Raw genomic sequence first — 13917 nt, 5'->3', positions numbered from 1 at the left:
GTAACAACATATGTTTGCTGATACAGTATATGTGTGGAGTAAAAATTAATAGTGCCTTAAAAAATATATCCATTTAAGTAAAGTACAGATATATGAAAATTGACTTACGTTTAGTAAATGTACTTTTTACAACCCACCACTATACTGTTTTGCATCATAAAACAGTTTTACACACAGATCTGAGCATATCACAGACTTGTTCTAAACTGGGAGATTAATGTGTTTTTACTAAGGACAGCAGCAGCAAAATGATCTTCAGTTTATCTTTTATTACAGGATTTAAAAATAATGCAATTACTATTTTTAGTAATAAAGACATGGTATACTCTATGTTCAAATTCACTCCTGAATCATCAAGGTATTGTCCAAACCAGAATGTAATTCAAAGTTTAAGAAGGTTAATGTAAAATTTGTAGAATCTTAAGGAAATATCTATTGGAAGTATGTATATGATAGGTACGTCCTACCAGCACAGTTCAGATCCATCATAAAAATCTGTCCAAACTGTGACCAGATCAACATGAAATATGAAATGGATGGACATGGTCCTCAGGGGATGAACGATAATAAGCTTTCCTCTGGTGTCATTGCTAAAGGTTCAACTTGCACCAACCTCTTTGGTAAATCACAGTTGTAAAAGCTTATGTATATGGTACTGAGCGCATTAAAGTACTGGCAATGTTTGTAGAATATGAGGTTTTATTACTTTTTTAGCTTTTATAAGTGAAGTGTGCAATGAATTGCATGCCTGGCATTTAGAGAACATCTGTATTAAAATGGTTACATTATTATCTCTCCTTTTCAGCCAACAATCAAAACTGTAACTATAAACTTTAGCAAAACAGCCTTCAGTGTGTAAATCTTAAAACGCTGGTTTGGTGTCTCAGTGTGCATGAGGTGTATTAATTCAGACATCCCACTAGGGGTCAGGACCTGTGAGGCAGTAAAAAGCTGCTCTTGTTTCAAATGCCAGTATAGCCGATGACACAACAGATTTTGATGTCAGACAATTTGTATGTAGTTAACAGAGACAGGGATTGTAAATTATTTTATTAGCAGCTTCAGTTGGTTCATGTGATGTTTGTGGGCCACAAGAAAATATTTTTTGGGTGGTTGCCTAATTGTGTAAATGAGAACAACTTGTAACCATACACACACACACACACACACATAATGAGTTTTTAAACAAATCTATCAAATCAGCTACAACTCTTTACAGTAAAGTAATGTCTGAGGTGGATGACTATGAATGACTAAACCTAACTGAAAGAGGCTCATCTATATGTTCGCCAAATAATTTAATTCCGATAATTATGGAATTATTCAAAATAGTTCTTAGATGATCAAAATTCAAATGCTGGTCAGATGCGGTTCAGATGTTAACCCTAACAGCAGCCAAGTGTTGTCCTGAATCAGTGTGTTATAGTGAGATAGATTAAAGCGCTGCACTGTTACGTTAGCAGCAGCATGGAGTCCAGTTTTTCTCCAGGCTCAAGCAGACATGGGTTCATAGGTGTGGAAGTGGATTCCCTTGGAGCAGGTGATCTTCATGACTGCTCCATTCAGACTGGAGTCCATGATCAACTTCATCATTCCCTCTGCTATCAGTGAGGGCCTGAGAGGACAGAGAGGAAGAGGAACATGAGGCTGAGATTATACACACAAACGGACGCACACACACACACCCACACAACACAAAGTGAACAGTAATGTATTTCCAAGGGAAATGCATCTTTGTTACTTTGTCACTTTGTTCTTTGTCACTGATGACTGACATTAAGGCCAGGTCGGAACAGGGTCTATGGATGTGTGTTTCAGGAAGTCATCTGGCCACAATTTCCTCTGACAGTTAAATACTTCCTGCTGCACGGTTTTAACTTTTAAATGTTTCCCAAGAGCAATAAGCACAGAGCACAGTTTGGTCAAATTGTCTGATCAATGCTCAGTATCAACTGTAATGAACCGGCATAGTAAAGTAATAGTGACATTTGACACATTATACAATTATACTTTGTTTCATTTGATTTTCTAAGCTTTCCTGTTATGTGTAGTGCAAGAATATACATGTGTCTTCTTTCATTCTCATTCGGAACTGCTCCAAATTACTTAATTATAAATAATCATTCAACAGCCAAATGAACTCTGAAGCACTTGTATGTAAAAATAATGTAATGATAACAGAGACAGAGAAAGGCCAGAAAGTAGCAGAGGAGGTCTGACGTAACTGTGTTTGCAAAAAAAAAAAAGTAGTTGAAAAGCAGGAAGTAAAGGAAAAACAAAACGAAAAAAACAAAAAACAAAATGAAAAGTAGTTTAATAGCACACATCAGATTGATCTTGACATGTCTTCTCGCTGACGCACATGCACCTTAGGCTTTTTTGACCAGTTACTGTGGGGCATTAATCAAGCTGAATAAGTTAAAGCAATTCATCACATTGATCCAGACTGAACTATCCAAACAGTGAAATAAATTAGGCTTCTAGTTATACCTCACCACCATCAACACAAAATCCCACTATTAATTCAAAGCACTGTTTTCCTTGTAAAATATATTGATTCTGCATTAAAGTTAGCAAATAGATTTAAGGAGGACAGTAGACAGAGTTGTGTTAGTCAATGACTCACTGTAAAACTCCAAACTTGTGCATGCTGCGTTTGAAATCATCCTTGAACTTGACAAACTTGCCCATGTTGTCCTCATGTTCCACCGAGTGCAGCAGAGGTGTGTCGACGAAAGCTGGACACAGGACGTTGATACGAACACCGTAGTTACCCTGAGTGGATGCGTCCTGCAAGGACATGTGGAATGAGCTAAGGATAATGCTACTGTGTGTGTGTGTGTGTGTGTGTGTGTGTGTGTGTGTGTGTGTGTGTGTGTGTGTGTGTGTGTGTGTGTGTGTGTGTGTGTGTGTGTGTGTGTGTGTGTGTGTGTGTGTGTGTGTGTGTGTGTGTGTGTGTGTGTGTGTGTGTGTGTGTGTGTGTGTGTGTCTCTCTTACTGCCATAGCTCTTGTAAACCCGATGACTCCATGTTTGGTAGCAGTGTAGACAGGCTGATGAGGAGAATGGAGGAAGGCTGAGGACAGAAGAAAACAAACTCGTCAGCAAAAGAACTTAGACTCAGTAAAAATTATTCGACTTCTTTTCAGATATATAGTGTTTTTTGCCCACCGCAATTCCTGATGTAATTCTTTAACAAGGCACCCATCAGAGTTGGTCAAATAACCCAACTGCATATGCTTCTGAACAGCTGCCTTACATTTCAACCACTGATCCGCTCATAATTCTCACAGCTGCACCAGAACATCTAAATCTACAGGTTTTACAGTCACATGTTTAATTAAAATATATCTGAAATTAGTGTTTCAAGTCAAGCCACGGATGGGGTATTTAATGGTATTTGATGTATGGTGCTTTAGAATAAATATTTTTATTCTGAAATGTTCCTGTTTTCTGAAGTGTTGAGTTTGTTGGCCCTGTTCCTTCATGACAAATGAATGACAATATAAGAGTTTGCCAATGTTAGAGTTTGCCTTTAATTTTAGTAAAGCTTAATGCACATACAGCTGAAGCCCTGGGCCAAGCATAAACACAAAAAGTGACAAAAACAGTCAAGCCCATGAGGCAAAATATGCAGCAATGATGACATTGTGTTAAATAAAACGTTGGGGAGAGGCGGTGGACTAGTGGCAGAAACTTGGACTATGGGCAGAAAAGGTCTCTGGTTCGACTCCGAGAAGAAACAACAAAAAGACGAACATGGATTGATCTGTCCAAAAAATCCAAGAGGATTCTCCCTACCCTGTCTTGTGCCCCTGAGCACGGCACCTTACTCCAGAGACTATGATTGCAGCAGGACTACTTGACATATAGTATTGAAGTTATCCTTCAAAAATGTTTACCCTCATCGATGCTGCTAAAAAATTTTAATCCCGATGCTGTTTTCCTACACTTGACATCTATTGCACTTCTGTCCGTCCTGGGAGAGGGATCCCTCACATGTGGCTCTCTCTGAGGTTTCTACATATTTAAAAGGGTTTTTAGTAGTTTTTCCTTACTCTTGTTGAGGGTTAAGGACAGAGGATGTCACACCATGTTAAAGCCCTATGAGACGAATTGTTATTTGTGAATGTGGGCTATACAAATAAAATTTGATTGATTGATTGATTGACTCCCCCAACATCTGCTCCCTGGGCGCCGTACATGGCTGCCCACTGCTCTGTGTGTCCTGCACCAGATGGTTTAAAAGCAGAGGTTAAATTTCCCTCCTTGCATGAGTGTGCTTGTGCATGTCTGTGCATGTGTTTGGGACAAATAAATGTATCTTAATCTTCAAGCTGTTAAAACTGTGTATGTGTGGTTGCAGCTCAGAGATCATTTCATTAACTATCTAGCAACTGATGTATTTAGAATAAATACCCCCCACCCCACCCAAATAGTGGACACAGCTTTTGTACCTTATTTACTCAAGTCCTAAATGTGTTGCCAAAGGTAGCTTATGACAGAACTTACTAACTCACTCTCTCTGTCATACTTACACACACTAACAAAAACACCTTCACACACACACACACACACACTCACACACACCTTTTTATATTGTTCTCCTATTGGGCTTGTGCTTTCAGGGCAAGGCTTGTAAAATTATTCATCTTCTTTTAAACTCAAACAAAGACCCTGTAAAAACTCTTAGGATGAACCAAGATGCATTATACTGTATATACTCTCCAACCACTTTATTAGATTCTGCAGGTGATTGTGCTACTACTCCATACCCAATAAAAACAGCCAGTGTCTTTACCTCCCATTTCACTTAAGTGTAGATTTTGTCATGTTTGTGTCTGCATGATCACTGCTGGATGCCACTGAATTCTCTCGGGGAACCTCTTAAATATATAGAGACAGGGGTGCAGTAGGTAGCACTGTTTGCATGTCTCTGTGTCTGCACAGATTTTCTCCAGTGATCAACTCCCATTATCAGATGCCAACACAATACAGGATCCGTCATTATTATCATAATCAGCCAGCTAGATACAGGATCCGCCCTACAGGATCCACCATTACGTTCACGATATCTGATACAAAAGCCACCATCATAATCCATGATGTGGCTGCAGCTGCGGCCCTGGATCTGCGGACGATAAGGCAAAGGGACTCCGGGGAAAAGTCAGCTCAGTAACATGCATTGATGAGATACTACTTTTTTTGATGTGATAAGGAGGGAGAAGAGGAAGGAGGAGCTGGCAAGAGAAGCTCCGTGTGTCATGAGTCTGGATGTAAAAAAGGCGTGGACTAGTTTTTCTGCATCCTTTTTGAGATATTACACAAATGGAAGAAGGCGGTCCTCGAAATTAGCTTCAGGGGAGATAATGTATAATCCGGTCCAACAAGAGTAAGGAAAAACAACCCAAAAACTCTCTTAACCTGGGAAAAACATAGAAACCTCAAAGGGAGCCACATGTGAGGGATCCCCTATCCAGAATAGACAGAAGTGCAATAGATGCCATGTGCTACTAAGAACGTCAGCAAATTAAAATTATTTACGACATTGATTAGAAGAAATATGATGGAAAAGATAGTCAATGTTTAAAGGGAACATATTATGAAAATTCCACTTTTGTAGTGCTTCTACACGTTTATTTGAGTATCTGGCATGACTACCGTCCGGAAAACTCTGGAAATAAACTCCCGCTATTTGTTATGGTTTCTCTATGTCAGAAACGTCATGCTTGAGTAACTACGAATGAGCTTCGGTGTGCCTCCCTCGTCACAGGCCCAATGGGAGTCTCTTACATGGCCTGTGACGAGGGAGGCATACGGAAGCCTCCCTTGTCACCCCCGACCCCATCTCACCCCCGCCCCCCTTACACCCATTACTGATACGGATCCGCACAGATCTGTACGTAACGCCCCAGCCTCAGAAGACACAAGAGCGAAATGGATTGAATTCATATTTGAAGGCAAAGTCCCGGAAAGAATTGGCAAAAGTCTGTTGGTGTGCGCCCCGGTAAGCCCCAGGTTCATCACTCGGAGCCTGCTTGCAAGGCGGGGGCTACCGCGGTGTCTCCCCCTGTGTCTGCCGGTACAATCTGAGGAGGGCTGTTTTAGTCAGGATAAAAAGTGTGCTGTTTTAAATGGTCCTTGTGGTATTTTGACCAAAATATGTTACATTAAGAACCCAAGGAGCCATATCAACTGTGGTAAAATGGGCATAATATGTCCCCTTTTAAGTATCTATACATAAGAACATTTCTGATAGAGATGAAGGGAGCAGCAATGACAAATTAATTGAGGAGTCATTGTCAGTAACGGTATATTATGAGTATGCTTGTATGCTTGACTTCCTTAGCACACATAACTCGACTACAGTCTGTTATTACATACTCTATACTGTCAGATGACCAAACTCTAATTACTCTCTTCTCTGGTTTTCTACTTTTTAGTTTAGACTTATATTTTGACCATGCTTTATTTTCTGTTATTTTGTTATCTTACCTAGCATATTCTAATTGATCACCTGTGGGTAGAACCTGAAAAGTCAGAATAGACCCTTTACTGGAATTGTTCTTTTGGAAGGTCTGCATTTGGGTCCTCACCTGTTTCTGCTTTACAGTGTAGTTGACATTCACACAAATTCATACAGTACTTATTTATAAAGCATTTTGTCTATCAGTCATGATCATGTTTGGGTTCAGTCTTAATCACCAACCCTTCTGTTAGAGGACAACCCGCTCCACTCCCCTAGCTCCCATAACAATGGAGGTGCTGCCACCTGCAACAAACTCTGTTTCTCCAATACATAACCATTATTTTCATCCTCCAATTTAAGTTAAATGATTTGCTTTTGAAAATGTTAATGTCAAATGTGCAGCTGAGCAATTTAGGCAGTCAATAATTTGCCCATGATTGACCTTACATACGAAAGGCAACAAGGTCTAGGGTAGAGATGCAGAACATTTTTCATTTGTATGAAATATGGAACATATATTGAAAAATTGCAATGTGGTAAGACTATCAATAAGTCACGACACAAATAAACGTGCACTACAGGTGACCTTTGTGTGGTTCATCAAGAGTTAAAAAGAAAAGGACCCGCTTTCTCTTAGATGCACTGTTTTCATACTTAAGAGAAGAATTTTGCTGCTGTATGTTTTAAAGGAATTCCAAGATAAGCGTTGTTTGGTTACAGTCCGTGCTGTGTGTGGATGTTCTTGATTTCTGCAGGCAGACATATCACCTTGTAGATCTAGAACAGTTCAGCCTCTGGTTAGCAGACATATGGTACTCGTTTTTCACTTATATCACTCGTGATAAAATCTGTGTGTGTGTGTGTGTGTGTGTGTGCTTTTCATTCCTATAACAAACAGACTTGTCCAAACATGGGCAAACATATTACAAGCCTATTGTTTGGGGGAGAGAATTTGTGTGTGTGTTTGTGTGTGTGTGTGTGTGTGTGTGTGCGTGTGTGTGTGTTTGGCTGTACGTTGAAAAGAGCAAAATAAGATTTTGAAGAAGCATGAGCTTTTCAATGCACATTCATATATGTGCACCATGATTCAGTAGTTTCACTTACAGTGGACATCCAAAAACCTGGAGTGGCTGTTTTTTGTGTCATGCACTTCACACATAACATTAACGCAAAAAAGAGATGAACAGATTTCAAACGAGCATTTGGAAAATAGAAAGTGTAACATTTGCCCCTTGTGCTCCCAACTAGAACTGAAGTGTCACTCAAGTTCATACTAAAGGTCATACTCAACCCTGTCATTTCAATTTTGCAAATTCAAAAGGGTCATAATCATTATATATGAACATAGAATTAAATACAAATTGTAGTCGGACATTTGACATTATTCCAACAGCTTCAGTGAACAGCTACATTTTATGTAAAGTTTCCTCCTTGCTTCTTTGTCATCTAATGGCTGACATATTCTTTACTCTGTAATTTGATACCAGTGAAATGACTACACTGCAGCAGGATCCTGAGTCAGAGGAAAGTGAAAATACATTTTCCGTCCTACCTTCCAACAAGGTTAGTCCTCAAGGTTAATGTACAGTCATTTTTTTTTCTCCTACATATTATCTTCCTCTGAAATCTGCTGTAGTACACTATTCACAAATCAACAGGACCATTCATAATGATATCTTGTAGTAACAATGGAGACCATCCTAATACTGGAATGTGCAAATGGGTGTGTGTGTATGCATGGGTGTGGGAGAGAGAATATGTGTGTGACATTATATATCCATAGCTGCACACATTACTGCACATCGCTCACGTCACTCCTCTCCAACTTATATACACTGAGGCCAATTAAAAAGCAACACAGAACATTGTAGTGCTTTGTGACCACAGCTTGGGCAGTTAAATGTGAGGTATAGTTGCTTTTATTACCAAACACAACATAAATAAACTGACATAGAGAGAAAGCAGTGAGAGCCAACAAGAGTATACCTTTTCAGTCCAGGAAATCAAATTCTGCCAAACTTTCCTTCCACAGCCTGTTTAACTGACATAATGATTCCATCAAGTTCTGGCAGCAAGTCAGTATTTGTCAATGTGCTATGCAAACACTTTTCCTTATCTTTTTTAAAATGTGCATGCATAGAAAAAATATATATTAAAAAAACAACTTTGCTGGTTCACCTGATCCCACCTTCATTACGAACCAAACTGAGACAGGAAATGCCTTTACAGTTGGCATCTCTGTAAATTTGTATACAACTCAGATCTATCTGTATTTACATGACTTAAATAAGTCAATCAGAAGAAAACCGTTTGTTTTCTATGTTGTCTTTTAGTTCAAACAATGTTTACCTCTTCTGCTTGACTGATCGTCTTTAATGGTTCAGTAAACATGGGAATACACACGTGTTAGTATATGTGCATGTGTGTGTGTGTCTGTTACCTGCCATAGAGGATACATTAATAATGGTGCCTCCTTCGTTGCCATACTCTTTACTCATGTGTTCCAGTGCCAAGTAGGTTCCCTTTATTACAGATGTCTACAAAGATAAAGAGAACACATAGTCACAGCAGGCAAGTGCAGGAAGTGAAACTAAAAGTGATCAATGTGTGAACTGAAAGGCTTAGGTATTTATACTTGTGTTTGTAACTCAGGACATCTGTTGCTAACTGTGATACTAATACAGTCTGCAAAGCAAGGTGCTTTTATAACCCAGATCACAAATGTAAGATCACATGAAGTCTTGCAGAGCTGCTACTGAGCTACAAACAGGTAGCAGACAGTTGCTTAGTTAATGGAAATACTTTTGCTAAAGCACAGGCAATTTTTGTATCCCACCAAATTTTTTGTTCATGGGCTCATAAAAACAGGTCATAGTCCTGCCGGAAAACCCGCAACAACGTTTTTTATTAGTGTGTAAATTCACGGATACTGGCAATGGTAAAAGCAAATTAAATTCTGGCAGACAGCAGGTGAGAACAAAACTATGTGGTTGCTGTAATTGTTTTAATTGATATCAGTGATGAAAAGTCTAAGCCACTGGAAAATGTTTTTACTGCGAAATCCTGGAACACAGGTTGACCTAAACTTTATTTTGACATCACTGATGCGACAGCGGTGTGGGCTTGCTGCTAGCTAGTAGATCAGAATGGATGAAAACAAACAAAGATCGTCAGTGGTGAATACCAAAATATGGACAACACATCGTCGAGAGCCACGTCGGACGTTTGGGACAAATTTGGTATTATCAAAGACTCTGAGAACAACATTGTCGGTGGCTTTGCTGCTTGTAAACAATGCCAAAAAGTATTAGATTTTGATCGCCGAAAGCTAGGTACTTTGTCGCTGAGGAAACACCTTGACAGCTGCAGGAGCACAGGTGCCATGCCCATTCACAGATACATTTGTAAAAACTCAACTCTCAAACCACCGCAACGAGAAGACATCAGCAAGTTGGCGGTAAAGTTTGTGTGCCAGGCTATCAGTACATTTGAAACTGAGTCTGGCGATGGAATTCTGGCCCATTATGAAGGTTAATTAGTTGGTTAAGATAAATAACTGTGTTGCTGAGCAACCAAGACCTCAACAATGAAGAATATTTAACTTACTTTGACATTTCAACCTTTTTCGCCACTGAAATGTCCATTATTTTGTCACCGGATAAACCACACATATACCATCAGGCAAATTACATTTTCAGCTGACACAACCTTTTACATCTTAATCCACATGAAGAATGTTACTACAGGAGATAATAGATCTTAAATTCTTTTAATGAAAACAATGAAAATGCTGTATGTGTTGTGAAGCCTCCAGCCAATTTGAACAAAAATAAGTGGTTTAATGGTGAAGGGAAACTGCAGCACCTGATTCAGAAAGATACAGCTGTCCTGCTTCAGCAAGGTTCTAATATCATGTGATAAAGTGGCATTCTGCAGTGTCTACGAACGTTTCACAAAATATCAAACCAGCGTACAATAATCGCAGAAGTGGATTCAGTCAAATGTAAGGGTTTATATTTACATATGTACACAGATGTTCTCAAAACCTCCGCTCTTACATGTCTGTGTGTTAACTTTACCACTTTACCACTGTATAATTTGTTTACACTGTCAATTTTTTGTCTCTGTACACATTTTTGATTTTACAGGTTTATAAAGTCTTACTGCAATCTTACCAAGTTGACTTGAATGGTCTTCTCCCAGTTATTTTCATTGTTAATGCCAGCATTATTTATCACGATGTCCAGGCGACCAAACTGGTCCACGGTTCTCTGGAAGGCATCTAGCACAAACAAAAGTAATTTGTGAGTAACTTTAGACACTGACATCATAAGAGCAGAAAACCAGGATTTTCAGCTTTAGCCAATTTCCTGAAAACTCCGGAACAGAACTGATTAACTTCTCCACTGTTATGCAATGATCAAGATTGAATGTGGAAAGAAGGGTAGAGGGAGAGGTACATATTGTTATTATTTTTACATAATCATGCTTTCACATCCTTAATATTATAATCTAGCAACTTTAAGCTACATTTCAGAGAGCCAATAGCTACTTCTGGTGAGACTTATTTGGCAACATAGTGTACAAGTCGACGTGTCTGATGTATGTACATGAAATCCCAGAGGTGGGCACTCACTGCCAAGCCTCTTTGAACTGTGCTGCTTGCAGTCTGCCCTTTCCTTCTATGAAATGTCCTACAGATTTTTACCCTTCCGAGCGCCTCCTCAGTGCAGTCTATGTGGACCAAAAATCCACCCTGCTAAACTCACCCCAGCAGTGTAACCTTATGCCAATTCTTTGTTTCAGTAACATAATGTTATATTGACACCCAAAAGAACCAATCAGATTTCAAGTGGGAGGTTCAACCAAGAAAAATAACCAATCCAATTACACTTAAGTAAGAGATGGGTGGAGATTCCCCACAACTCACGCTTGCATAAAAGATGATGTTTTCACTTATCCCTTTAGTCTGTCCAGACAGGCTCTGGTTTATTTTGTTAGCTGTCTGTCTGTATTTCTTTACTGAAGAGACACACAGACTCTATGGTACTCTGTGCTGTAGGCTGTGCACCTACAGTTATGTTTTAAATATATATTTTATTGAAAATGAAAATATAAATGAGGAGCTGCAATGTTAATAATATAATGACATGAGGAATATTCCTGGAGAAAACCTTTTATAATTGGACAGGATTTTGTTTGGAATGCATTCTGCAATTGGTAATCAAAACAACTTTTATATTTGTAATTTGTTGTGATTATGGTATTTATGTGTGCATTTAGTTTTGATTATGTTATTGTGAATTGTATGTTTAACATGTTTGTTGTTCAGACTCCTTGACAGAAGAAATCAGGGGCTCAGACACTCATCGGAGGATTTACCTTAAGTCTGCATTTTGACACGTGAATAAAACAGCTGTTGTTTTTTTATATTTACGTGGGTCTCCAGGTGCTACTTAAAAGATTGCATTGACAGACATGGCTGGATAAACAGCTGCAGGAGGAAACCTGAGGTGGTAAAACCTGCACGTGTCATCACCTACCGCATTCCACACCTGGACAACCCCCAATTAGAAACAAACACACTCACCTGCCTGAGAGACACACAACACACACACACACACACACACACACACACACACACACACACACACACACACACACACACACACAACACACAGACATGCAGGCTAGCATGTATATACACACTGTGTCCATATCAATAGCAGTGCTATCACAAAGTTAGGAGCAACACCAAACAGCATTCCGCAGCCATTCGCCTGCAGGGATTGACTTTTTCAATGTCAGACAATGAAACCTTGTTCCTCTCCCTCGCTCTGTTCCCTGCTTCTTCTCTTCTTCTCTCACCCACACAGACACAAACACACACAACAGCAGGGGCAAAAGTGAAGAGCAAGTAGTATAAGTATAATTTTAGTTCAACTGTTAAGGTAATCTTAAGGTAAGAACCTCCTGCTTTAACAAAAGTCACAGATCATCCTTTGCAGTCTGCTTGACTGAGTATGCTGCTTTTTCACACCCTCTAACTGCGGCTGTCAACTCAAAGAGGCTCTCCAGGCTAAAGCTTCTAATGCTTGCTAAAAATAGACCTCTGTTTTTGCTTTTTTAATTCACTTCATTCATCAAGAGGAAGCTTAAAAGGATTGGGATTAGTACAGCCTTCTTGTGCAGTCATATTTTCAGGCTGCCTAAGGAGTCATAACAACTGCCTAGGCAGCTGCCAACAAATCAACAAACTGAATGTGTTGTGTCACTCAACAAGGGGTAGGTGATGTAAAGGCACCAATGTCATTTATCTATTATCTATAAGTCCCATAGGCACTCTTACCTTTCAGTGAATCTCCATCAGACACATCACACTGAATAAAGGTGCAGTTGCCCTCTCCAAACTCTGCATCCAGATGTGTCTTGCACTCTTCACCACAGGTCTTGTTCAGATCGACCATAGTCACCTGGACGATAAAGTTGCCACAATTAGCCTGCTTTCACAGAGTGTGAATGAAGCTCTAAGAAGCTAAGTTGTCTCCCTTAAAAACCTGTTTGGTTTGATATATATTGTTTTTCTTATAAAATAGTTTGTATAATTTCAAAATAACTCCTTGGTCTCATTTTAAAACATTAGTTAAACTCAATGGAATCAGCTCTTGAAAGCAGCATATGTGCGGGCCTTAAAAAACAACCGAGCTGACATTGCTGGATTACTATTAGAACAAATGTGGTGATTCAGTAAAAATAAAACACAGGAAATATGATTAAATGTAATAAAGACAATCACATAAAAATAGCCGCAGACAGCTCCAGGACACTGGAAATATTTTTAGTAAAGTTTAAACAGGCAACAGTAATGTTGTTCAAGAGCTGAGCAGAGCTCTTAATGTGGAACATGGTTTAAACAAACAGGCAGTAAAGTGAAAGCACCATTCGTTAAACTTAGCATTTTAATGAAGAAGTTAATAAAGTCAGAGGATTAAAATGGAGAGTTGTAAGGGAATTTAGACGCTGTGGTACTGACCTTGGCTAAGCTGTGTAGCAGTGACTGGACCACGGCTCTGCCAATGCCCTGAGCCCCCCCTGTCACTAGAGCCACCTTGCCTTGAAGAGACATGATCCCAGCACAGCAGCAGCAAACCCCCTAACAGTATCTTCTTCTCCGTCAGACTTCACCTCTCCTGCTGCTTTCTCTCTCTCAGCTTCCCTCTCTCTGTCTTCTTGCTCAGTCCTCCTGTGTGTGTTTATGTACCTATCTGCTCTATGTAACACAATCAGACTTCTCACCCCTCACTGTTTTCATTCTCTTAACTGGGCTGATTTCCCTCCCTCTCTCTCTCTCTCTCTCTCTCTCTCTCTCTCTCTCTCTCTCTCTCTCTCTCTCTCTCTCTCTAGAGAGAGAGAGAGAGAGAGAGAGAGAGAGAGAGAGAGAGAGAGAGA

General features: G+C 39.6%; 1 protein-coding gene across 1 annotated transcript; it reads right to left on the bottom strand.

Annotated features, from left to right (window-relative positions):
* Nucleotides 1-1033: 1033 nt before the first annotated feature.
* Nucleotides 1034-13799, bottom strand: hpgd (15-hydroxyprostaglandin dehydrogenase). Its single transcript, XM_061089310.1, has 7 exons — nt 13502-13799; nt 12818-12941; nt 10644-10750; nt 8909-9005; nt 2999-3075; nt 2627-2790; nt 1034-1615 (listed from the first exon to the last, which is right to left on the bottom strand). The coding sequence occupies exons 1-7, from the start codon at nt 13592-13594 to the stop codon at nt 1492-1494; spliced, it is 786 nt and encodes a 261-aa protein (XP_060945293.1). The 5' UTR covers nt 13595-13799; the 3' UTR covers nt 1034-1491.
* Nucleotides 13800-13917: the final 118 nt, after the last annotated feature.

This window comes from Limanda limanda, chromosome 2 (assembly GCF_963576545.1).
Source record: "Limanda limanda chromosome 2, fLimLim1.1, whole genome shotgun sequence".
In the NCBI taxonomy this organism is placed as follows: domain Eukaryota; kingdom Metazoa; phylum Chordata; class Actinopteri; order Pleuronectiformes; family Pleuronectidae; genus Limanda; species Limanda limanda.
This window is presented reverse-complemented; position numbering and strand designations above follow the sequence as displayed.

Coding starts and splice junctions, on each gene's coding strand:
- hpgd (XM_061089310.1), bottom strand. CDS start 13,594: ATGTCTCTTCAAGGCAAGGTGGCTCTAGTGACAGGGGGGGCTCAGGGC. Junction 12,942..13,501: donor TGCTACACAGCTTAGCCAAG/GTCAGTACCACA, acceptor TTTATCGTCCAG/GTGACTATGGTCGATCTGAA. Junction 3,076..8,908: donor TAATGTATCCTCTATGGCAG/GTAACAGACACA, acceptor TTCTGTCCTCAG/CCTTCCTCCATTCTCCTCAT.